Source organism: Nestor notabilis, unplaced genomic scaffold (assembly GCF_000696875.1).
Source record: "Nestor notabilis isolate BGI_N333 unplaced genomic scaffold, ASM69687v1 scaffold30400, whole genome shotgun sequence".
Lineage (NCBI taxonomy): Eukaryota > Metazoa > Chordata > Aves > Psittaciformes > Psittacidae > Nestor > Nestor notabilis.
In genome coordinates this window covers 3,361-29,909 of record NW_009912007.1, presented here as the reverse complement: position 1 = coordinate 29,909, position 26,549 = coordinate 3,361, and the positions used below count along the sequence as shown (strand labels likewise).

General features: G+C 39.8%; 1 protein-coding gene across 1 annotated transcript in view; it reads right to left on the bottom strand.

Moving 5' to 3' along the window:
- Positions 1 to 458: 458 nt before the first annotated feature.
- Positions 459 to 26,549, bottom strand: part of LOC104407971 (spectrin alpha chain, non-erythrocytic 1-like) — a 26,791-nt gene continuing 700 nt past the window's right edge. The window contains exons 2-25 of the mRNA XM_010017391.1: positions 21,721 to 21,960; positions 21,002 to 21,127; positions 18,293 to 18,433; positions 16,794 to 16,940; positions 16,067 to 16,200; positions 15,277 to 15,421; positions 15,027 to 15,181; positions 13,632 to 13,767; positions 12,972 to 13,073; positions 12,064 to 12,201; positions 11,535 to 11,645; positions 11,010 to 11,087; positions 10,686 to 10,841; positions 10,136 to 10,340; positions 9,824 to 10,005; positions 8,792 to 9,035; positions 8,350 to 8,472; positions 7,364 to 7,581; positions 6,513 to 6,605; positions 6,024 to 6,158; positions 5,453 to 5,601; positions 4,134 to 4,193; positions 1,700 to 1,898; positions 459 to 590 (exon numbers count right to left, since the gene is read on the bottom strand). Of these exons, the coding sequence (XP_010015693.1) occupies positions 459 to 590; positions 1,700 to 1,898; positions 4,134 to 4,193; positions 5,453 to 5,601; positions 6,024 to 6,158; positions 6,513 to 6,605; positions 7,364 to 7,581; positions 8,350 to 8,472; positions 8,792 to 9,035; positions 9,824 to 10,005; positions 10,136 to 10,340; positions 10,686 to 10,841; positions 11,010 to 11,087; positions 11,535 to 11,645; positions 12,064 to 12,201; positions 12,972 to 13,073; positions 13,632 to 13,767; positions 15,027 to 15,181; positions 15,277 to 15,421; positions 16,067 to 16,200; positions 16,794 to 16,940; positions 18,293 to 18,433; positions 21,002 to 21,127; positions 21,721 to 21,960 (3,549 nt within the window). The remainder of the gene's footprint in view (positions 591 to 1,699; positions 1,899 to 4,133; positions 4,194 to 5,452; positions 5,602 to 6,023; positions 6,159 to 6,512; positions 6,606 to 7,363; positions 7,582 to 8,349; positions 8,473 to 8,791; positions 9,036 to 9,823; positions 10,006 to 10,135; positions 10,341 to 10,685; positions 10,842 to 11,009; positions 11,088 to 11,534; positions 11,646 to 12,063; positions 12,202 to 12,971; positions 13,074 to 13,631; positions 13,768 to 15,026; positions 15,182 to 15,276; positions 15,422 to 16,066; positions 16,201 to 16,793; positions 16,941 to 18,292; positions 18,434 to 21,001; positions 21,128 to 21,720; positions 21,961 to 26,549) is intronic.

The following is a 26,549-nucleotide window of genomic DNA, read 5'->3' as shown; positions in this document are numbered from 1 at the left end:
AAAAAAATAGCACAACTATGTGAAAAGCTGGCAAAAAAACCAAGTTACTAAAAAAAACAAAACCAAACCAAACCAGAAAACCCAACAAAACCCCTCCACTGAAAGTTGAGCTCTATTTTGTTTCTTTCTTGTCCATTGCACCACTTTTCCTGCTAAGAAATAAAGGCTGAAATTTCAATTTCCATGGAGCAAAGCTAAAATTCTCCATGAATTTTAGTATTATTTTAAAGACTTTTCATTCCCCAAAAAAAGAAAAAAACCAACTCTAGGTGCAATTTGTTATATCACTATTTGAAAATAAACAGTTTAAAGGATACCCTTGTGATGGCCACACTACACAGCAGGCATTAAGTATCTCTGGTTAGAATACCAGTGTTATCAGACCAGAGAGCAAAACTGAACAGCTAGAATCATGCAATGACACACACAGCAGAAAAGAACAGACAAATGGAAGAGGATTAGACTAAGGCAGAGAAAAAGTGGACCTGTTGCTGTACTGCTTGCACTTCATCTGCCATCAACCCTTCTGACTCCAAGTCATTTGCAACCTTGTTGATGTCCTTCAGACGTGACTCGTTAGCTTTTAAATCCTGCACAGAAGAGTAAAATATCAGAGCATTAACGTTCACACATGCAAAACATGTGGAACAAGTTGGCACAGCAAGGGTGCTATAAAGTCCATGGTTCATAAACAGCAGGAATTCAGCAGGCTTGACCTTGACAGTCACCAGTGAATACATAATGCACGAAAACTCGCATCAAGAAACCCCGGCTGCCAGCACCAAGCATCAACACATCAAAGAAACTCACTGCCAGAGTTTTCCATACACAAACTTAATGAAACAGTCAGGATTGGAATACATTTTAAACTACCAGATATACAACATTACCACCACCATGAAGGTCTAAAGCTATCATCTCTATTACTGCATGAATTAACTAAAAGCCAAATTCAAAAGTCATTTTACTATGACACTTAAACACTTCCAGCCAAACAGACTGATACAGAGCTTTCGATAAAGCAGAAAGGGAACTCAGTTAAAAACAGTAGTAGTAGAGAACTTGCGTTTAAATTTTATTAGGTGACACATTTTAATTTCAACCATTAGCTTATTTTAGAAGAACCCAAATCCATAATTGCTGTCATCTTCTCACCTGCAGGTCGGCTCAAGTTGTTTGTTAGCTAACTTTCAAGTTGTAAACATGGTAACTAATTACTGTCTTTTCAGGCATCTTTGCATTTCAGTGCTTAGTATCTTATCTAAGTGGACAGAATAAATACATCTGCCCAAGCAATTCTTTCCCATCTCATGCAAATTTAATATATAGAACAATAAATAAAACCCCAACTAGTATGGCGAACATTGGGAGGAGAAAAAAAAAAAAAAAGCAAGCTGAAAGCCTACAAGCATTTGCAAGTAGAGAATTATGTTTTTCTTGGGAAAAGCTTGAACAGATGGAAACCAAAATGCATCTTTCCTTTCAACAAAAAGGAAGACTTAACTGAAGGTTATGCTTCTGAATGCTGAATTCTCTTGATCCTCCCAAAATAAAAGAAGAAAATGCATATATACCTTTTCATATCCAATCAAAGTTATGTTTCCTCCTCAACCATGAAAAATTATCACAGATATATGACCAGAAAACCTGAAGGGAAAGGTCAAAACTAACACATACATTATGCATTGTTACAACATACCTTCTGAAAATCATCAAACTTCTTCTGTAGCACCTCCACCTGCTCCAGATCAGCACCCACTTCCTCATTTGTGAGAGCAGCTTCCTTCTCATTGATCCACTGTTGAAGCTCATTGGCTTCACGGAAAAGCATGAATTTTTTGCAGCTTTTTTCCAGCATGCCTTTCCGTTTTTCTCCCAGCTCAAGAAGAGAGTGATACCTGGAACAAGCAGAAAAGGAAAGTGGGGGCAGGTTAAAGTGAGTAGAGTCACAGTAATTTACCAAGTACTGGTCTCACCAGAGCTGTGGGAAATCCCTGCAGTCTATACACTGTTCTTGTACAGAATGATCTACTTGTACATAGTTAGGTGGATGTAAACTGTACATGTCTCTCCTCTATATGGACGTGCACACCAAAATGAGATCTTCCACATGCAACACTTCACTGGTCAAAAGCAAAGCCAAACCATAGCTGAGGTCAGGGCAGGCTCTCAACCTACAGCAGCACTGCAGTGCAGGAATGGTTCCATAGGGTCTTACTTTCCAAGAGGTATTTTCCTGTTGTACATCAAATTTACTACCAAATTATTGAAATCCACTAACCTCACAGCTTTTGGACATAAATGTTTCACCTAGCCTCTGCAATTACTCATTGCAAAAGCTGCTGAATATTTTAGAAAAGGTGTTTTGTTTTGTTTTTTTAACACAACTATATTAAACCGGGAAATCCATGAAACTCATTTCACACACACTGTTTTTATACCTGTGGAATTCCCATCATCATTAGTGAAATTACTCCTCATTTACATTAGAATAAATACAAAGTAAAACATCTAAAATGTTTAAATTGGCTTGAAGAGGCAAATAAACCTCAAAAGACCAGTCAATGTTTTAAAACCACAAGAAAACCAACGACTCCTATTTGATTCCTGGCAACCAACTAAACACAGAGGATCCTACAAGACCTTTCCCCAGCTATTGCTGAATAAAAGCCAACAGAAGCTTTAGTCATTGGTACTGAATTACACATCTCTTTAGCAATGCATAATGCTTGTTTTTAAAGAACCTGTATTCAGAAAAGCCACACCCTTAACACCTATTCTTACTGTTACCCTATTTTAAGTCTTCTGGAAGATGAGATATTCTAGCTGCATCTGGATGGGTTTTTATATCCTCCATCAGACTGCACACTGGCCTACTACCGTGATCAACAGCAGCAATTGATTCTCATTATTAAGGCATGAAGACAGTCATTTTGATGTTATTAAATCAAATAATGGAAGACACTGCTGAGAGACCTGCAGGGGCCTCAAGTGGGAAAATGGCAGCCCTACAATGTTTTCATTTCCCATTTCAGAGCACACAGGCAAACACTGAGGAATTACACCTCCCAGCTTGAAGAGTTCAATGATGTAGCATATTCCTAACCAGTAACTCAGAGATGACAAAGTCTGTTGAAGAAAATCCTCAATACCCTGGACTGTAATGTCTACACATCGTGGAAGCAGAGACTTCGTGATCTCCTGTCTACCCTGGTTTAAGACTGAACAGAAAGGAACTGAGAATCTTTTGTATTAGGTTTGAATAGAAACATTCTACCCTGACTTGAGGAAAACCTTGTTTTGAAGCCTGCCCTGACTGCAGATGTTTGCCTCAGCATACAATTTTAAGTATTAAATACTTGTGAAGCTCATACAGTATCTGGGGCAAAATTCCTTTAGAAGCTGACCTTACCTCAAAGCTGCTCTGCAACACTTCAGAGATTAACATGATACTTTCCCTTCTGATTCTCACGTAATACATTCCCTATGAAAAGGCTGTCAGGCACAGCCGATGAACACTACTGCTCTGGATCTCCCAGCAACTTCCAAGACTCTTAACACAAATTTGGTATTTTTCCAGGAGACATGAGCACAAGTTTGAAAATTAAATTACTGTTATAATAAAATCCAATCATCCAACATAAACAAACTAATGCTTATGGATTACTCAGCATGAATGGTACTTTATACAGTAAACTAGGATAACCCTGCCCTTTCCAAGCTCCAAGATATTCATATGCGATTAAACACTTTATGTATATATATTATATATACAAACACACTAATATTTCTGTCTGCACCTCAGAAAAGAGATGGGTTTTTTAGAGAGAACAGTCCAGATATCACTAAAGCCTCATTTGGTGAGCAAAATCAGCATAATGGGAAAGAACATCAACCTATTTAGCAGCACAGAGGTGACCAACAAGATAAGCAGCTGGCTGGGTGGCTGGCTATAAAGATCACATGAAACACATACCATGACACTTATCTACACTAAAACCAATTTACATCACAGAAATTGCTTCCTTCATGTCTCTTTGGAGCAGCTTTCCCAAAGATACAAACAATCAGAGAGAAAATGAACAGTGACAGTATGGAGACAGCATGGTTTAGAAAGGGCTAATCCTACTCACAGTTCTTCGACCTGTTTCATACGCAGAGATACACTGCCGACTTCCTTAGTTATAAGAGTCCTGCACAGACAGAGGGAGCACAGCAAATGCATGCAAAAAATTAGTCAGATTAACAAAAATAATGAAAGCAGCAGCTCCATCCATGGGTTGTCTGTGGTAGGAGATGGTTAAGAGTTCACATTTAAATGGAGAAAATTAGGTGTCATTCAGAAGCAAACAAAGCAAATCAGACCAGGAGTACAATTCACGTAAGGAAACCTCAGCAGTACAGTGCAACTCTCTCTATAAGGTCTCCTCATTTCCTGAGCATTGTGCCATGGGGTTATAGACTAAAAGAGTGGCCCCCTCTCCTTAGCTCTAAAATAAGGAACCCCCGTTGTACTTCTTAAAGGCAGCATGAAAATCCATAGAGAAAACTACATATTATTAAAATCCTGAGTAAAGTGTCAGTTTTCCAGCATCCTTTCTTCTCACTGGTACAAGCTTTTTTCTTTTTAATTCTAGAGCTAAAGGTAGTTATTATTGTATGTCACTATAATAACTGGTGACTCAAAACAAGTAAGTGGGAAGAAATTCTCACGTAGAATGACAGCATAGCTGTGCAAACAGATGGGAGTATGCGTAAAACTTTCAGCTTTGGCTTCCAAGTGGTTTGATAAGATGAGCCAGTAACTCACAGCTATCACCCACAGCCCTTGCTTGTACTAATCTCTAACTACCATGTGCTTCATTTAGGAGGGCATTACCAAGCAGCCACAGTTTTCTCTATTTGCCAGGGCACGTTCCTCAAAAAGGAGGGGGACACTTTTTAGCCCATAATGGCCCAACATTTCAGGAACACAAGTAATGAGCGAGCACCAAAGAAGTCACAGCTCCTGAGGAGGTCATCTCCAGAGGCAGCCCTGTATAGGGAGGGTACTGTACTTCATGAAACCAAATTTAAGAAAGCTCTTCAAAACAGATCAAACATTAAGAAGTGACAATTACAAATACAAGAGCTGCTTAGGACAGATATAACTCACAAACAAGTTTAAGTTGTTAAGTACAACAACAAAAGGAACACAAAATACTGAAGTCAGACAGCAAGTTGAGCTCTAGTGTCATGAGTTTTACAGTTAAAAAATGGGAAAAGCAACAAGAAAATTTAGAATAAGAATAAAATGACTGAATATGGTGCCCTGGTAAAGGAGCCCCTTGTTTTGCTCCAATTAATTACTCCCTAGTGTAAGAGGCAGCAAGCTCAGCTTCTGGCATATGCAAGGCGAAGGCCAAGCCAGCTAATGCTGAATGGGTGTCATCTCTCATCAGTTAGATCTTACTGGTTGTCAATTTGCTCCTGTCGCAATGCTATGCTGCCCTGCTCTTCCAGGAGATTCTCTCGGGATGCAGATTGGGCAGGATCCAGTTTCTTCACATAGGCAGCTGGTACAAATCCCTGACGGTCATTAACTTCCACCTTCCACCAGTCCTGGAAAGAAAAAACCCCAAAGAGACCACTAAACCAGTGATGCTCCCAATAGTTTACTCATTTTATGGAGTTCATTTCAAACAAACAGTTTCTTGAAGACATGCAGTTGTTGCTTCCATGTCTTTTCCTGTGTTTGGTCAAAAATTCCTCAACAGTAGGAAAAGAAGTTTTCTGATAGACACATGCCCTAGAGCACATGTTGTTTATCTGACTTGGAAGATACAGAGGAGTCATGAGAATGAGCTGAAGAGGTATATGCTAAGGTGCTGAAAGGGAACAGGGACTAAACATGCAAATTCTTTAACTTCTTTGAATGCTCTTTTTAATAAGACAAACCCAAAAAACCCCAGAACACGCTCCACAGAATACACAACCCCAAGTGAGCCAAGCAGCTCGGTGAACACCAGAAGGCAAAAGCGTACCTTGTTGGTGCTGTTGAGTAAGGTGAGGATATCTCCCTTTTTCATAGTCACCTCCCGGGGACTCTTCTCTTGGTAATCATAGAGTGCCAGAACAAGCTCTTTTCCAGTTTCATCATCTGTGGGAGCAACTTGTTGCTAACAAAGAAGGAGCACAAGAAAAATGAGTTGTTCCATGTTTATTACAATCAATGCAGTTGTCCTAACAGCCTTACTTAAAGCTACTGTAATGCCTTAAAATTATTCTTGTGGAAACAAATGCAGATAGACTTAGTAGAGGTGCTGTCTGGGCTCAAACCTTGAAAATCACTACATTACACTGTCTTCTTCCAAAGCAACACAGCTGTCTGTCATAAAAACAGACCACTAATTCTTTTGAGAAAATCAAGGACAGTCTGCAACAGGCTCTCAAAAGCAACAACTGTTATTAGGCTTTGTCTTTACCTTTTGCTGACCCAAGAATTTTAGCAACATGATTAGCATTTTCCTTACCCTGCATGACTGGGCCTGTTCCCTTAACGCCTGTATGCTACTGCCGTAAGCAGAAAGATCAGACATCAAAGCTTCATGTTTCTTCAGAAGAGCCTGAAAGTGAACGACGAAAACAACATGTACATCATTTTACAAATACCACTCTGCTTAAAATACATATTTTGGCTCCATACACAGGGAATGTGGGTTTTTCAGAGCTGTCAGTCTTGTGACTCTCATGAGAATAACCACTTCTATTTATTCACAGCCCAGATAGTGCTCCAAATGCTTCTGGTGTTTTTGCTCTACACCTTATCTCAGAAACATTCTTTTGTTCTGACCAGGAATACCACATATCATACTGGAAATAGTGTTAAGTTTGAAAGTATGCCTTTAAACTGCACTTCATTTTGATGACATGTCAGTCAGCAGTGTCTGGGACGTCGTGTCTGACTGCAGAATGATACTAGTAAAATAGCTCTAGACAAAAAAATTACTTCCAGAGCAATGAACTACTAAAAACCAGACTCATACCAAAATGCAACATCACGTGAGGAATTTGCTGATATTAGTCTCATTATACTTTACCAAAAACAAGCAAAAGAAAAGCCCTATAGAAGAGTGGATGCAAAATGTAAAGTTTCCTCACAATTGATTTAATATACTGAACAGCAAAATTTCATGTGCAGTAACAGCTAAGACAGAGGGAAAACTGTCATCTTTTGATTCAGAGCCAAAATTCAGCTTGATGCAGGAGTTTTCTGCCATTTTGGTATGAATCCTGAAATCAGCAGAGCTCTATTTTATTTTTACCATTGGACAAATCCTTGTTGTGTTTATGCAAAATAGACTCAAAAAATAATCTCAAATACCTCAGCAGAGTCTTCATCTTTTCCATAGTCTGTACTGCCTACAATAGGCTCCTTTTCCCTCATCCAGGATTCTGCCTCATTAGCATCAGCAAAGTACTGCTGAGCTTGCAGGGAATCCTCTAGGTCTTGTCGACGCTGAGATGCTTTAGCTTTCAGAGAGTCCCACTTCTGGTTTAGTTCATTCAGTTTGATTTTCACATCCTCAGCTGCAAAATGTCCTACGTAACAGAAGGAGAGGGAACTGAAGGAATTACGGAGACATCAACAGTACGCACCTGTACTTCTTGGAAGTCACAGGTATTAGACCCATTTAAGTCTACAGAGCCTATTCTGCCTAGAATAATGAAAGCACAACTCAGCTTGTCCTTTTGTCTGAGACTGGAAAACACTGTACCTGTCAATCAAGCTGCATTAGGAACATTTGAATCATTCTGAACCAAACAAACCACGTTATAATATTTCTTCTGAGTGATACAACACAAAAGGTCATGTTTTTCCAGTGGCAGAGTTTCGGCAGCAGACAAATCTTATTTCAGAACTGCATTCTGAATCCTGGAATCAGGGAAATTTTTTGAGTATTCTGGTGTTAAGAACACTCACTCAGAAATAAAGATGCCTGCTATTTAAAAGCAGGAGTAACTCTTACTGTCTTTGTGGAGGATTCTCTCTCACATCATGATTATGTATCTCTGATACAAGCCTTTAATAGATTTAAAATGGAGACTAAATATCATAGGCACAAAGGTGTTGAATACATGAATACAGGGGTCATATATGCCCGTCACGAGCAGATGGATATCTGTGAAAATCATGACAGGCTCCCATCAAAGGAATCTATTTTTAGGTTGAAGAATGACCAAAAGTTCATCCTGCCAGCAAATACCTGGATAAAACCAGGCAGTGATCCTTAACTGTACAGGACCGAAGTCCAGCATAAAGACTTTTGGATTTCTGAAAGAGGAGGAGTTAAAACCATCGAGACGTACCCTCTTCAACCATAGCATTTCCTTTCTGTGTGACTGCTTTAATGCGGGGCTCATGGCCTGCAATTTCTGCCTGCAAAGCCTGGTGCTTCTTTAGCAGATTCTGGACACCAATTAAGTCTTTGCCTGAAACACAAAACAGTTCGTCAGCTCATTCAGGATCATTAAACTAGACAAAAATTTCAAGGCAGCTGTGTCAAGCGTTAGACAACTTGCAGAGTAAGCACTATCACAATGAAGACAGAGCACTATGAAAACTGTTACCCACTGGAATTGTAGAAGTAACGTAACAGTTAAAGAACTATGGGTGATGGCAAATATGGAACTCTGGACAATGGTAATTACAATAAATATTCCAGAAATTTCCAAGGAATCTTCCATAAATAGACAAGATTGTAACAGAGCAATTCTGACATTAATTCTAGAGATACCAGGATGGACCAACCTCGGTTTGTTGAAGCTGCAATAGGTTCTTTTTCCCTAATCCAGGTCTCTTCATCCTCAATGTCACGGAAGAGCTGTTGCAGGCGAAGAGAATCTGCAAGTTTCTGCTTTCGAGCTACCATGGGATCCTTCAGAGCTTCATAACGAGCTACTAAAGCTTCTTGTTTCTTCTTGATATTGTCAGCATCAAAGTGGCCAGCATCCTGGAACTGGCGTGCCTGGATGGTAATGCCATCTATACGATCCTAAAATTAACCCAGCAATAGCATTATGTCAGGATTTCTGTAAAATGGCTGCAGTGACTGCAAACATTTTCAGGTCTTAGTAAGTGATCTTGTGACAGAAGAAGAGAACTTCAGCTGCACGCTGCCGGTGCAATCGTTTTGGTGATAATTATATAATTATACCCTGGATAGTATTCAATGTGTTATGTAAATGCAATTGGGTTTAATCTGTCAATTTCACAAAATGAAGATTCTTGAAGTTACATTAACCTTACAGATGTGCTACTCTACACAAACCATTTTTCAATTGTTAGCAATTAACTGGTAATTCCAGTTGTGGAAAGCCTCACCGTGGATTTAATTCCCCTAAAGATCACCTGCAAATGAAGGAACCATTTGCTGTAAAGTGCTGTATTTGAAAACTGATCTGTTCTTCCTCCCCTCCCATTTCTTAGAGCTATATGAAAACAAACTGAACAAGAATATGCTGTTTGCAAATGGAGAGTCTAAGGGAGAATTGTTTCCTACGCAAAGCACAGCACATCATTTTAAGTTGGTATTCACAGCACAAAGCAATGCTGTGCTGTCAGCAGCTCACAGCATGGCATCATTTTCCTTTTTCAAAGTCACAAAGATATTGTTCTTGGAGACATATGATTTATGTTTCAGTTCAAAATTATTTCTGATAAATAAACTGTAAGCCCCAAAGCTACAAAAGATATGACTGCACAGACCTGCTAAGGTCTCTGGAGTGAAAACTTCTGAGCGAGCAGATCTGAAAGGGCAGGAAGAAAAATGATTTCCCTTACCTGATGGGCAGCAACATCTGCCTCTAGCAGAGCATGCTTCTTCTGAAGGTTCTGCACATTAGTAAGATCCTTTCCATAATCGTCAGAAGCCAAGTGTCCCTCTACTTCATACAGCCACAGCTCAATGTCTTCCACATTGCGATTAAACTGCTGCTGTTGATTAGCTTCACGCAGCTTTATACCTGACCGAGACAGAGTAGCAAGAGGAGAAAAATGACTTAAGGTTTCCACTTCTTTTAACTCCCTTCCTGTCTTCTCCCAGCTAAACTCCCTGGAAAAAGAATTAGCCGGATTCTTTTGAGCAAGTTGTACCTTTGAGTTCAGTGGCCTCCAGAAGTTTTTTCCACAAGCTGATGACTTCATTCATGCGAGCTGCCACTTCATCAGATGCGTAGTGATTGACATCTATCAACTTCTGACCAGCTTTCTCCAGTGCATCGATACGAGACTGATTAGCAGAAAGCTCTGCTTCAAAAGCCTGATGTTTCTGAACTTTACCTTGCAAGTTTGATGGATCCTACAGATGAAGAAAGAAAAAGAACCTTTCAGTCCAGAATTAGTATCTGTAAGTCTCTGAAGAATGCTTAAAATTAGAGTACATTCATATACATGCCAAGATATTGCCAGAGGATTCGGTGCCAAAAATATGCCTAAATCAGAACACTTAAGCTGTTCAATAAGCATGATTACAGTATGATGGGAAAATCTCCCTTGGGGTCAGGGAGAAATCACAGCTCCTCATTGCCATTAATACTGCCTACTATCAGCAGCATTTTGGCTGACACTGCTTCGCATCATTAGGCTGATTACATTAAGCCTGGTATTGCCTTAAAATGACTCTAACATTTGTCTCTGTGTTTACCTTGTATGCCTCATCTGTTGCAGTTTTCATTTTTTCATTAACCCAACTCTTCAGCTCATCAGAGTCTCGGAAAAACTGCTGCAGATGGAAGGAATCTGCCAGCTGAGCACGGCGGTACATGGCTCTTTCATGAAGGGCATTTCGGCGGCTCAGCAGCTGAAAGAGAAGTAAAGGTTTAAAGGTTTTTAAATCCTTCAAGCTTGTAAGAACCACCACTGTATTGTACAATTTGGGGAGTTCTGCTCTGTTGCAGTCATACCCTTTAGAATAATGAAGAAAACCATGATTTGAAGTCTACAATCCAAATCTGGTTTAGATACTTACAGCATCTCTGCGTGTAGCAACATCATCCATGGCATAATGGTTATTCTGAATCAATTTAGTAGCAAACTCATCTAAGGCCTAAAGAGAAAGCAGGTTTCCATTTACTTGGTGTAATAGAAACTGTTAGTGCAAGATTAGTTAGTAGATTAATTCTTAAAGGTTTATCACAGTAAAACTAACAAAACCCATCAGGATAGCATTGTTACACCCTTCTGTATGTGTACCATCACCTTACATGTGGAAGAGTGCAGATTTTGACAAATCCTCATCTACACGTGTGCTGGCATGTTATGCAAGCACTGGGTTACTCAGCAATCTGAGGCAGCAGTCAAGCCCTATCCTGTCTTTTCCACTCTTTTCCATTTTAGAGACACTACACATAACTTAGAGATAACACATTCCACACAACAGTGGATCTTTCTGCAGAGCAAACCCCATCCTCCAAGCAGTGCCTCCTCCCCAGTCAACAAATTCACTTGTTTTATTTCTCGCGCATTTAGTGATCACCTAATGTAAACGTCTTACTGTGATTTTCTCCTCTTGGGCACTTAGGGATTTCTCAAAGTCTTCATGCTTCTTTAGAAGAGCTTCCACACTATCCAGAGAATCACCAAGATCTTCATTCAGCAGAAACGCCTGAAGTCAGGAAAGAAACACATTTTTGTGTTTCCATGCTCACTCAGCTGCTCCAAGTCAACTCAAGTAGGGCCAGTGATGTTGAGAAGTAAAGGATGTATATTGGGATGGTGTTCCCTGTATGCCTCTAACAGGTTCTGAATAATTATTTTTAGCTTCTTATTCAACCAGCATTTTACAAGAGTTAACACACATAAAAAGCAATCTCAAGCCAAACTGTCACCACTAACAGAGTTAGATGGAAACAAGTCATTGTAGCAACTTGGGCAGTCAGATAAATAACTGCACAGCACCCTGCTCCCTAGTGCATGTTTACAGGCAGTCACTGCCACTCATAAATACCAATTGTTTAAGTCTAGAGATGCAGACTTGAAATGAAAATCAACGGTATGTGGAGAGTTCAGAGATGTGCACTCACTTCTTGTTTGCTCATCCAATTGTCAACTTGTTCAGTATCTCTGTAGAAAAGCTGCAGGTCCATGCACTGCTCGTACTGCTGCCTGCGAAGCTCCCATAGTTCTAGCAAGGCAGATCTTTCATCCGAGAGGATGGTCAGCTAATGGATTGGGAAGAGGAATACAGAATAGTTTTATTTAACAGTTTGGTTCATTTCCATCACAATGTAAAATCAAGATGTGACTCTAAAAAAGTGGTTTAACACCAGACTGAAAATGACCTCCTGTGTGAAGAATCTTACTCCTGTTACTGACATCATCATCCTCACATAGTATGTGAGGTTTATCAAGCTTGAGTAGTGGCTACAGCCTTCTGACTTCAGTCAGAAACCACTCCTTTTCCAAGTTAAATCTACAGAAAGATATCTAATGGACAACCATTCATTTTGACTGCAGACCTATTTGTAAGACAAGTTCTTCAGCAAATCATCCCACTCTTTCAGTCTCCAAAATCTCTTTGGCCCACTTCCCTGGCATTTCAACTGACTGACCAGTGTCTCAATACGCAGACTTCACGAGAGGCCCCATTAGTTTGAAACCCAAAATTTAGAAATACTAAATATTTACTGCAGCTGCTGACAATAACCCTAAACCTAGATAAGGAGATAACCCATTTTTCTTTTGGAGAAAAGATATACTAATAGTTCCTAACAGATAGTACTAATAGTCTTAATACCTCCAACTAAGAGATGGGCATAAGATGTCAATTTGAGAATGAAAAGCACATATTACTTAAATACATGAAAAAAGCCCTATAATGTAGAGGGATGATACTTCGCAGCTTATGATCTTAACAAGAAATTCACTTTTAAATTAAGGGGCGTAGAAGAAAGAGACAAAATTCTTCCAGGAGCTCTTGCTCTCAACTTACCTTTTCTTTAACTTCATCAGAAGCATAGTGCCCAGCAGCAAGCAAAGCCTGGCCAGACTCGTCAGCAGATTTGAAGCTGTCTTCATGGGCATCAATTTCTCCCTATGAGAGGGGACATGAATAAGCTGTTACCAAAACTTATCTTGGAATAGAGTGTCACAATGTAAAAATAGCTATCAAAAATAACACAGAGACAACAGTCTGGACACCTGACTGATAAACCTTCAGCTATCTTTAAATACATCACACATAACATGAAAACTAGAATGAAATGTATTACCTTACAGTGCAGGTAAGTATAAATTCATGAGTTGAAATGAAGCTAAGGGTTGGTTTTAAGCTGCATTCTTTCTGCTTACTTATAGCAATTACTTGTGATGGAGAACTAAATCAGTCATTAGTCCAAATTACTGCTATCGGTCTAACTTTTTATAAATAATTATCATAAGCATTCCTAAATACTTATTTATTAGTGTATATCTACTATTGAGAAACAAAGTCAAAACACTAGATCAGGACAGCCATCTCATACTGTGTTAGTTGCCTGATCAAAGGATTCTGGCGATACAGCATCAGCAGTTCTGACTCAAGAGACTGTGACAGACATACAGATCAGCTACTGAAGGTTGCTGACTGGATTTGGCTGTATAATCATTGTACCTTGTGTTCCTGATGTCTATCTAGAAGGGCTTCTGCTCCAGCTACATCATTGGCAAGTTCATCGGCATTTATCAGAGCCTTCATCTCAGTCACCCAGCTGGTGAGGTCTCGGAAGTCCGCAAGAAAGCGCTGCAGCCTTCGGAAAGCAGAATGAAAAATGGTTGGGAATAATTTGCTTGCATAGTTTCTCCATCCTTACCCCACAGGATGGGTTACCAACATAAAAGCTGTTCCTCAGGTAGCCACAAAACAAGATAATACCAATACACAGTCAGAATATTAAGTAACTAAATATGCTCTCAACCAAAAAAAAAGCCTTTTAAAGTCAGGAAAAGAGGTAGGTTCAAAATCAATTTCTCAAAGACATGTTTTACATATTAACTTATCAAAGTAAAAGGAATATTCATGACTACAAGCCTGTATGTTCAAAACAACAGAAATCAAAAGGTAGTTCTCAAGCACAGTGTTTCAAGGTAGCCCACAGACTGCTTCTGTCACAACCGTAACACAGTTTGGGGGGCAGACTGACAGAAAGTTTCAACTGCACATGCCTCAGCCTTAAAACAACAACCAAATGAATTCTCAAATTCCTTTCAGCACGCCTTTAAGTTATTTGGCACGTGCTTATCAGCAAAAGTGATCAGTTTGTTTCCCTTTTAACATTTGCTGTTAATTGATGTGAAGAGATTATGACAAGGAAGGCAAAGGAAAAACAATTATTATATGAGTCTCCACCACCATAAATCTTGCATCATGGGAAGGAATAAACAGCAAAAAAACAAAACCAAGAAGGATGGAAACTGACCACCATATTAGGTTAAGTTTCTTTTTAGTATGGCTTCTCAATAGTGATCTAAAGGATTATGTTTCATAGACAACCAGACTTGTATAGAAACAAGACTAGATGGAGACAAATCCCACAGCAACAAAGAAACTGTCACAGAAACAGGCACTTGATTTCACCTAGGACATCAAAAAATAGACTCTACTTTAATCTTCACAGAGAATCATAATGACCTCATAGTGAACAGAGTTGTAACGTGCTTTAAAACAAAGCCACGAGAACTAAAATAGAGTCATATAATGTACTTCAAATGTCAGATATCAACTCAGATGGGGGGAAAAAATAAGAATCAAACATCTCAAAACATCAAGGTGTCTGTTTTCACAATTAATTTACAACCAGAGAATGACCAAAAGCTGTAAGTATTTATCATCTATTTCTTTTACTACAAGAAGCTATTGTAAAATGTAATTTGGTGAACAAAACAGCTTCTGAAAACACCAGAATCATCCCAAAATGTTGGAAATGGCATCCCTTTCTTCTCTTCCCAAGAGCATTCCGTCAAATCTAAATGAGGAAGAAAGGTCATTTCAGCATGACACTGTTCCTACCTGTAGGAGTCATTAAGGCGAGCGTGTCTCTCTGCTGCCAGAGTGCGGATCTGTTCCCAGTTGGCAATCAGCTCCTCCCGCTTCACTTGAATTTGAGAGGCATTTATTGGGTGGGACTGCTGCAGACGGTCAGCTTCTGCACAAAGGGCCTTAACCTAAACCAGGTCACAGACAGTGAGTAAGCTTCTAGCCTTTTACAAACAAGTTACTTCATGTAAATTGCAGGCAAGAACACATCTTGCATGGGTACCTTATCTTCAAGAGCTGCAAGATCTCTCTCCAGGCCTTCATGCTTACGCAATAACGCCTGCACACTGGCAAGGTCTCTGCCAAAATCATCTGAGGCCATCAACTGCCCTTTCTCCTTAATCCAGCTGATTGTTTCATCCACATCCCTTCAAAACAACGCACAGATTGAAAACAGTCTATCTGGTATGGAGACGGGAAGAAAGCAAGACGTTTTCCTGTACATATGCCAGGAGTACTGGAATACAAGCCATGAGACACCACAACCATCCCTTGAAAATCTGGACTTTAGGAATCTCAAACCCCCTTGAAGCGTATTGGCAGCTATTCTTCAGATGGTGTCACCAGATGCAAACAAGGAATTACAGCACTGCTGAGCACCATCACCTAGGAGGTTCATTTCCCACTCTTAGTTACAGCAAATCTCAAAATGCTGTAGATAGATATGGATGAAGACAGCAAGACACCATTCAAAGACCTCAAAGAACAATTGGACTGACATCCGACTAACAAGAAAAACATCCTTTTTAAGGCTCATCTAGGACAGAACTGGGGGGAAAAGCCCTCAGAGGAAAGGAAAGCAGAAGTGCCAAGTGTTGAAAGCTAAATCAGAATGACTATTCTAAGGCAATTCTACAGCAACAATGTTCTCATTCAACAAGTTGTAACGAAGAATAAAGCAAAACCGTAACAGACAACAGTAGCTCTTCTCATACTACTGGACAGAGCTGAATGCCTCATTAAACATCCACACAAATGTTACATCACTTCAGCAGATCCAGCCAAAACCATACCTGTTAAAACGCTGAACTTCAGCTGCCCCAAAGAGTTTTCCTTGCCTCTGAAGGGCAAGCCCCTTGAGACGCTGCCAGCTTGCATTTACTTCATCCTGTTTGGACTTTATCAGTTCCTCTTCAGGGTGTTGTTCCTAGTGAGTAAAGGAAAAATGCTCTTTTCCCATGTTCTGTGGGTTTACATCACTGGCAAAACCCTGAGACACCGCTGTTTTCAAGAGATCAATTGATCATTACTGTTGTTAACAGATGATCACTCAATTCAATAGTTTCCCTCAAGCCTCAATGTGTAAACATTCAACGCTCTCATAGTAGTTCCCTATGTACTAATTAGTCAATGGGAAGAGGACTGTAAACAGTATCTCTTTTTCCTGGAAAGCAATACTTCCTGCCCTGTCTCCATCCTTGATCAAGCCCAGGTAACACACCAGAAAAGAAGATACATTAATCCTGGTTGTCCAAAGCAAACACATTTAACCCCAAATACAGTTTCTTTTACTAATCACTATTCTCCACATTTTCAGGAACATTCTCAGCTGGGGCAGTTAAAACTGTTCAGCAGAACAACAAGCGAATTCATTAAGATGGCCAAGTATCTAGGCACATGTAGAGCAAAGCTTAAAGATCAGCTACCAAACCAGAAGGAACAAAGAGGAAGTTGCAGACAAAGCTTATTGTGTTACACCAGACTTGTCAAAAGAGATTTTCAACACACATTAATGTTTACCTGGATAAGTTTGCCAGCAAACTGGTTCACTTCATTTACTCTTTCCTCATGAGCTGCAAGGTCTGTCTGGAACTCTTCAAACTTCTTCTGCAAAACCTCGACATGTTCTAAATCCTGCCCAAGTTCTTCTGAGGTCACTATTGCTTCCTAGAACATCAAGGAGAAAAAAAGCACATGTCAGTATATCCTATGGGAAATCACTACTGAAATGAGGAAGGAAACTGTTCTAATTTTGAGTAGGTCAAAGACAGTTAAAATCAGTGCATTTAAAGTTGGTTTTAAAACTATAAAGTTGTCTCTATTAAGCCTCACTCCTCCCCCCAACATCTGTCCGTTACTGCAGCAAACATGCAAGATCACCGAGGGTATTATTTTTGTATCTTGCTTGTTCTTACTCATTTTCAAGTTATTGAATATAATCAGTTCTTCTATCAGAAGTTCTCTGTTCTGTTCATGATAATCTCTACCACAACAACCTAAATTACTGAAAGAATATATACACAGCAAAAAAACATACTTTTTAAAGTGCAAAATAATTGCCCATGCTCTTGTGGAGTACCCAGTGGCCAGAACTTGGTTACATTTTTCAACTGTTTATTGACACTTGCTTCCAAGTCAAGATGAAAACTGCACCCTCATATTCAGTAACAGTTACGCAGTGTTTACAGTTTGAACCCACAGTGACACAAAATAACAAACCATCATTAAGAAAACCTCTATGATCATTTTGTGGCTTTTTTTTTCTTGATAGTGTGGTTTGTGGTCTGTTTCCTCAGAGTTCAAAGAATCAGGAGTCAACAGTTCTCCTGCAGCTAATGTCCTTACAATGTGCATCTGAAGATATTCCAGCTATTAAGTAATTATATACACACTGCTTGCTAGTTGGGCTGGCTACTTTCTAGAACTTATCATTTAGAACATTTATATAACACATCTGCTTTTAAATGTTGTAGATTTCCCGTAGAGGACACCTGAACTTGATTACAATGAAAAATATTAAGGTCTCCTCAAAGCAAAGAATTTATGTTTAACTATGCTTTCCTTCATGCAGGCTTCCTCTTAGTCCAGTACCTTCTTTTGTGGCTGCAAAAGAATGCATAGCAGCTTGCACACCTACTGCTCATGCAATATGAATAAGCTAAATCAAAGGCATAGGTGCCTTTAAAAGCTCTCTGTGACTACCCGTAGAGGAAACCTGAACTTGATTACAATGAAAAATATTAAGGTCTCCTCAAAGCAAAGAATTTATGTTTAACTATGCTTTCCTTCATGCAGGCTTCCTCTTAGTCCAGTACCTTCTTTTGTGGCTGCAAAAGAATGCATAGCAGCTTGCACACCTACTGCTTATGCAATATGAATAAGCTAAATCAAAGGCATAGGTGCCTTTAAAAGCTCTCTGTGACTACCCCAACTCCAGCAACTATACAGTGATAGACAAATTCCACATAAACACATCAAATTTCCCACCAGGAACACAGCAAAGGCAGGTAACAATGTACCTTGTCATTGATCCAATCCAAGACATCTTCACATTCACGTAAGTATTGCACCAGCTTCTGTGCTTGCAACAATTTGACTCCCTTCTCTCTCATCTTTTCCAACAGCAGCTCCCATAGTCGATGCAGCTCCTGCAGCCGAGTCTAGAACAATAGGATGTTGTTATTAAAATCCTGTATCAGAGAAGATCAGATTTATTTCCTTCCTGACCTTAACAGATGATGTTTTTTTTCCTGGAGCAGTACGTACTAATCCTTACTTTAGACACAGGGTGGACAAATCTTGTAACAATTTCATCTCCAGTCATTAGTTTTCTAATGATGTAAAGTGATATAACAGCACTAAATTAGAAATTACTGAATATTCACACACTTGTTATTAATTAATGAATCTATCAGATAGTTGCATTTACATAACTACAAAAGTAAACATTTTGAGATCAAATTTGATTTAAATTCTACGCTGGTGTGACATCAGACCAAAAATCTGCTGCTGTCCCCTTCAAATGTTCAGTCTTCTACATGGAATCAACTATCAAGAAGTGAATCTTGTCTTCATTTTCATATTTATTTTTATTTAAGATAACACATTTTGTTTCAAGTCAAACTTGTGCCATTTTATAGAGTATTTTAACTTTTTCTCTTAGCACTAATCACTTAATATATTTAGCCAACATTATTAAGTAACACAATACTGAAATACTAGGAGCAATTATCAGCTTTAATATTGAGTCTATCTCTGGCTGCACCTCTGCCTTTCAAAACTGTTGGGAGCAACCGTAAGTTTTATAGACAATTAAAAGAAAAACCACACTCCCACACAGACACACAACTTGCAAAACAGGAAAGTATCTGCTCCACCCATCACCTATAACGCTTTGCTCATCGAGATCTGAAACTTGAAAGTCATGCTAGAGAAGCTTTTGAACATCGAGCATGGGCGGATACCCGTTTAATCCGCTCAGTTAGGTTGGTTTCCAGAGAGGAAAGAGCTCACACTACTCTGTTTCCTAGCAGTGCCCAAGAGGATAGTGCAAATCATCAAACCAAGGAGGAAAGGAGACACTGCAGAAAGAAGTTGCACTGCACAGCCACAAGTTTCACCTACTCGGATGTGGGACCCAACTTGAGTAGCTGTTACTATTGGGCGCTGTGCGGTCCGGTACGGCGTGAAAGACTGAACCATTAAAAGGCAAATTACCACTCCAAACACAACACAAGTAACTTTCACTGCAGCTAAGACACACTATTACTTAACATCATCCAACTGCAAAGCATTTTTTTTTTCCTATTCGTAGTAAAGATTACAAATCTCATTGTGATCATATAAAATAAGGATTACCTTAGGGGGGTTTATTACTGTATTAAAAATAACATCTGTTTTTCTTGGTTACCATCTTTTCTTAGTCATAATGAAACGATGAACATGTAAGTTTGATAATCACATCGCAAGAGTTCTCCTTTTGAAAAGCTGTAACAGCTCACGTCTAAATCTCATAGAGGAAAAAGGTTTAAACAACTCCCCTGCACTGAAGGAAAACGCAGTCAAAATTGACATGGAAACAAGTGAAGTCCAGAAACAGCAGATTAAATGAAATGAGTCCTAGAAGAAGCAGCTGGTATGCAGAATAAGAGTGTTTATCGGTGAGGGTATACACATGTAAGTGTGTGCACACATGGAATGGTTTAGGTTGGAAAGGACCTTAAGATCGTCCAGTTACAATCCCCCTGCCATGGGCAGGGACACCTCACACTAGACCACATTGCCCAAGGTCACGGGGGAGTAAAAGAGAAAACACTAACGTAACCAGAAAGAAATGAGAACACATAGGAGAAGGAGTAAAAGATGACTATTAAGTCATCACCTAAAACTTACAATTTGCTCAGACCTTTTAAAACATTGATAATCACTCAAATACTGTCAAATGCAAACCTATCGAGTGCAGCAGCTAAGTTTTGAGAACTACATTTGTCATTGTATTACACAGTCTGGGAGATTTAGAGAGAAATTAAAACACAACAGCAAAGGATTTGAAGCAAGCTTAGCACTTATTACTGAGGAAGCAACTCTCCAAAGAGATGTTCGCTGCCAAATAAACAGAGCAGACAGAGCACTGTACTTGGAGCTCACAGGAAAAGCCATGGAACACGAATTCAAAGAAATTCAAACATATGAGCAGGACAACTTAACCAAAATGTAAAGATCACTGAGGTCTGATGTGAGCCAGAGCACACAGAAATTACATGGCTGAAGTTTACTGGTATGGTTACTTGTGTTACTTGGAATTGCTATTGCAGAGGATGAAAATGCTGTATATAAGCAAAAAATGAGTGGTCAACACCCCTGACAGCAGGCCTGGTGAATCTGCTGCTTCTTGATCTTGTTTCATCTTGGAAAGAACCACAAGTATAATTAATTATTTGCCTTGTGACTTTCAACTTTGAATTACTGATGATTTTCCAGTCCAAGTTCCTGGGCTCCAGATGCAGATATAGCTCATCTCAGAACAGGATCCAAGAAAAGATATGAGCTGGGTGCTCATGAAATTGAAAAGTATCTGTCAGCTTTACAAATACAAATTCTCTTGTGATTTCTCTAACCGAACACCTGTAGTGTTTTAGAATGTAGAGTTATCTGAGTAATCTGCACAAAGTGATCAAGGAAAAGGCCATAAAAGGCAAAAAAAAAAAAAAAAAAGTTTAAAAACTCACTCTTATGGTTTCAGATGCAAAATGGCCTTCATTTATCATCTGATTTCCAGTCTCATCCAGTTTAACGATGGCCCCTGAATTGGCCTGCACCTCAGCTTCAAAAGCTTGGTGCTTCTGCAGCTTCCCCTACAAGTGAAACATCAAAGAACATGACAGATTTGGTGCATGGTCCTCCTCCACATTTCCCAGCATCAAGTATTTTTAGCTTATTTTACACTTATTCAGTACCACCAACCAACCAACAAAACAGCACAGCAGAAATCATCGCTGTATCATGTATTTCACGGATGGATTAAAACATCCCAATTTTAGTTATTTCACTGTGTTTGCTCTTGTAAACCACAGTGTTCAGACCCCAGCTAGTTCCACCCAGATCAGTTGATTTTTCACATCTTTTTTGTGGAAGCAGGAAGAGTTAATTCACGTTTATTCAAAGTGTCCAACAAATTCTAGCGTTAAGCAAAGCTGGGTTTATACTGTGTTAGATAAGTAACTTCTCCTATACTGATTCAGCATCTAACCATTACTAGAAATACTCCAATTACATCAGCAAAGAAGCCAGGCTTTTGAAGAACACTTTGTGAGGCCGTGGGTATTTGCATCCATCTCTCTTCACCACTCTCAGATTAAGTTACGTTTATGTGTTTGTTCTATCCCAGTTGACCTGGTACACCCTAAAGTTTATAGTATAAGAAACATAAGATGGCAGCAGGACTTGCCTGTAAATTGCTTGGGTCTTTGTAATTTTCATCAGATGCTATCTGCAGTTTCTCTTGGATCCATTTTTCAAGCTCATCTGCATCACGCTGGAAAAACTGGAATCGATAGGAATCTTCAAGTTTTTGGCGCCTTAGAGAAGATAGTTCCTTGAACCTGTGGTAACGGTCCAAAACTTGTTGACGCCTTTCTTGGATATCTTCTGCTGTTTCCAGCACTTTTACACCACTTGGATCCATTTTCTGAAAGCCAAAAAAAAAGCAACCACATTTTTGTTTATATTTTAAAACAATGGAAAGGTAGGAGGAGATCCAGGAAAGAAAAGCCTGCCTTTTTAAACTTGCTTGTGCTTTACTAACAGTCTTACTCTGTGTGTGCAGGTATGTGCATACAACACAATTATACACATAAATAAAAGCACACTTCTAGCAGAGAATAATGGGAAAGGGATATTTACAAAATACAGCTGCAGTCATATAAAGGCTATGTCATCTCAAACTGTAGCATGCAAGTGTAATACAAATGTGTTTCTGTGAGTGTATATATATATGTAGATGTATAGACATAAAAGGTATCTTGTACAACATGTACAATCTGGAAACATTTCAAATAGTCAATATAGATAAGCTAAAGTAAGAATATTACCGGGTCTTTAAACAGCAGCTAACTGGTGCACATATATCTATATTATACATATACACACACACATCCAAGTGTGTAATGGTTCTCCTCTCTGTCAGTTAAAACATTACAAACCCATCCTGCCACTCCCTACATCAACTTTTCAAAAGCCAGTACAGAGGCTCACAGTGCCTCATAGATCTGACCTTAGACAAGTCAGCCAAAGAGCATTTCATTAAAAAGTGATCCTGCTCTAACTGCTCCAACCAAAAATCCTCATACCTCACTTTATACACTAAAACCTGTTATTGTTACCACAGACAGCAAAGAACTGACTGTTCTGCTTTACTTCCTTTCTATTAAAAGTGGGATAACCTTTAATTTTCAGTTCCTAAACTTCCAAAAAGCAATTTTTCAATGTGCATTAGACCAGAGTAAAAAAATAGTATCATAATTCTCATCCCCACTTACTTGACAGCTCACTCTGCATATCAAGAAGCTGCTGCAACAAACACTCCATGCTTGGACAATTCTGTAATTAATGTCTTGACGTACAAGCGTTTACAGGTATAGCTCACTTACTGCTTTTATTATAAATCCTATAAGCATCAAGCTAAATGTACTTCTCATCAATGCTATCAAGGAGAGGGAAGAAACAAGAGACTACAACTACATACTAAAAGACAGGCAATCTCTTAAAATACACTGTTAAATATTAAAATGTTACTTAATCATTAGTCAGCCGCATGCTTTACTTAGACATGCATCTTGCATAAGTGTATGAGAAACACCACAGGCTGCAAAGCAATCTATATGGCCATGTTTTCTGTTTGGTTTCCAAGCGCTTGCAAAGGGACCAGCTGATAGAAGGGAACATATGGGGGCGAATTCACACATTCCTGTGCTCTCTTCCAAGAGTCCCACCCTGCAAGAGGGCAGCCATTTCAGCAGCAATCGCTGCGCCCATGAACTCTGAGCCCCAACTGCACTGCGGCAGTTTAAGGAAGGAAAGAAAAGCTTTGCTTTCCCCTCCAGGCCTGGGCATCTCATTACTGTCAACAGAGGGCAAGGAAAAAAACCAACCCCGTCTGTGTAGGCTGTGTGACACAAATGAAGCCCAGGTTTCATCTGGCAATGGTACCAGAGGCTCCACCTGATTAGTGTTATGTGAGTATTAAAAGATCAAACCCCTGAACACAACTTGAGCTCAATAACAGGTCTGTTTCCGTGAGAAAGCAGCTGTGGTTTCAAGCGCTCTTTCAAAACAGCATTTTCCCTCCAGGAGAGCAAGTTATTGCTAAAAAACTTCCTTTCCTGCGCTGTCACACTGTGTTTGAATTCCAACAGTGCTTCTTTTAAACTGAATTGTGTTCAGGAATAACAAAGTGGCAGTGAGTCAAAATGTACTGCAGGACTGTAGCCTGTCCCACTGCTTATATTACCAGAAGAAAATGAAATCCTCGTTAGTCTTTGGAACACTCTTTTGTCTCTCACTCTTTGGTCCAGTCTTTTGCTGTCAACTTGCATTTCAGTATTAGAAATAATATCCACAGCCCAAGCGATTTTAAATCTCTTTAAACCACTATTACATTATTAAATTATGTAAATAGTTTCATTATTTAAATTACAATTTAAATTATTTCTACATCTTTAAAATCCAAATAGAAGACCTGCTGTAATGTAGCCTGGTGGCTGGTTTGCCTCTCACCACACGAGTCATGCAATCTGGCTCATCTTTTTGCTGGAATTCGTTAAAAGAAAGGCTCCTTTTGTAGCTCCAGTAAGTCGAGCTAGTCAATTGTAAAAGAAGTGCTTTGGTCTAGCAATAATAGACTGTTCTTTCCTGCAGCAGATCAGCTGACGTCAGCAAGTCTGTGCTCTGCCAGAGCGCGATCAGCACTCACTAGGGAGCTCTGAACTCAAAAGTCACCGATGCTGCAGAACGATGCAGTCTACCTCCGATGGTTTCACGCTCCAATTGCGGCACATCCTCCCCCTCCCCCCCGCCCTTGAATATAAAGCAGTTCTGTAAGATGTTTCTAAGCCTTCTAGGTTCAACTGCACCATTTGAAGGCACGTCGGGAACGCCTCTTCGCCCCTAGCAAGAGAGCTGCCGAAAAGAAGTTGCACTTTCTGTTTTTAACGTGAAAAACAACAGCGCAAGTGCCCAGCCCCGACCCCAGATAAGCGGCACTGTGCGCACAGACATTCCCCGCACCGCTGCCGCCTCCCGCCCCTCCCAGCGCTGCCTGCGCTGGCTGATAAGGTCAGCACGGGGGAACCTTCCCGGCAGGAGGCACAGCAGCAGCCTTCCAGGCAGCCAAGGCAGGCGTCATCGAGAAGACGTCCCCAAACCAGCCCATCTGAACTGTCCCGAAGGCATTCACTGCCGTACTTCTGTGCTGGAAGACTAACTTTAGAAAGGCACTTGTCAGCTTAGGTCTAACTGAAAAAAATAAGCAGAAATGCTCCTTCAGACTGTATCATCGTGGTGGTATTTTTTTCCAGAAAAAAAGCAACAGAAAGTAGTAAATTTAAAGACAAAAAAACCCAAAACAAAATAGAACAAACTTACTACTCTTATCCTTCAATCTAAAATAATCAGACTTCCTCAGACAACACAAATTACACTCAAATATGCACGGGAATACACAACTGCAGGTATTTATAGCCACCGCAGTGCAACAGCCATGATGTCAGCAACATCATTCAAGTTGGGGAACAGCGGTATCGAGGTGGGTTAAACAGGAATTACAGCGGTGCCACCAGGGCAGACACACACAAGAGCTGTCAGCATTTCCCTCACCAAATCATGTTTCAGGGACTTAAAACCTCGAATGTAAAATACGTGCGATGCTGTATGCAAGATTTTGGCGTATGTTTAAAACCAATTAGATGAAGCTTAAAGAATTCAACTCCTTTGCCTGAAAAGCTGTCAGGGGTCGGTATATAAAGATGTAGTAAAATAATGACTTTCTCTTAAGCAAAGTCCTGATGTGTGTTACATACATTCAGCATACACGACCCTAGTCACAGCCTGCAAGAGGAGCACTTTCCCTATCAAGCACTCCCTGCTTCCCACACAAACAGCTTGATGCAATTGTGTTCATCAATACTAAACATCGTAAGCCAAAAGAACATTTAACTGACACTGGCTACTCCCTCCTGAGGAATGGGAATGAATTGCTGAGATTTCTTCTTTAAACAAACAACAAAAAAAATTGAATTCTAATGCTGGATGTGAAAAAAAACCTGCAAAAGGAAGGGGGGGGGGGAAATAACATACATTTTTTCCCCAATGTTCATTTCTCCTATTGAGCTTCCTCAAAATGCACAGGAAAAAGCAAAACACTACATGTGTCTTGAACACAAAAGCACCACAACTGCCTAGTTTGGAGCTACGTTAGTTACATACTGGTACTGCAGGGAAATCAAAGAGAATCCTTCTGGAAAGTATGTGCAGCGCTGAGTCCTGGGAAGGGAAGTGCCCGAGCACACGGTGTTACAAAGCAGTAACTGAAGGATGTCAAACCTTACACTAAAGACTTAAAACATCATCTAGACAAAATTAATGCCCAGTGCTTCGGTTGGTTATGAATTTAAATCTATAAAATGAAGACATTTTAAGGGTGGACTGTGTGCAGCAGAACCCTGCGTCCAAATACCCCTGGTTACTGTTAAGGAAGGTCACTACAGCCTCCAACCTCTGCAAATTCCAAACCAGAGAAATGGGGCAAGTGCTGCAGCACAAAAACCCAACATGTGTTGAAGTCGCTGCTTAATGCCATAGACTCATACAGACTGTCTGCAGCACAGGTAAAATTCAAATGAGCCCAGAATTTAAGTACGTGTTACAGGGAGACAAGAAATAAACATTAAAACTAGAAAGAAAGGTAGATTCTGTCTGAGGTAAAGCAGGCTGCAAAGCCAGTGATTTAGGCTGATTAGAGGGTTTGTGCACAGCCTTAGCCAGGCACTTTGCAAATATGGAAGAATATTAAAGACTGTTTGTTTTTAGGCATTTAGTCTCGAAATTTTAACTGTATTATTCAAATAGGAGCAGCTGAGTTTCCTATCTGAATTTGGTGCCTTTATGTACACGGGTTTCTTTGGCTCTGCTTTGCATTTAATATTACCACAGACCTTTGATAGAACTATGCAGAGCTGGCAAGGACTGCACTCTGCTGAGACTCCAGAGAAACTCCCTTGA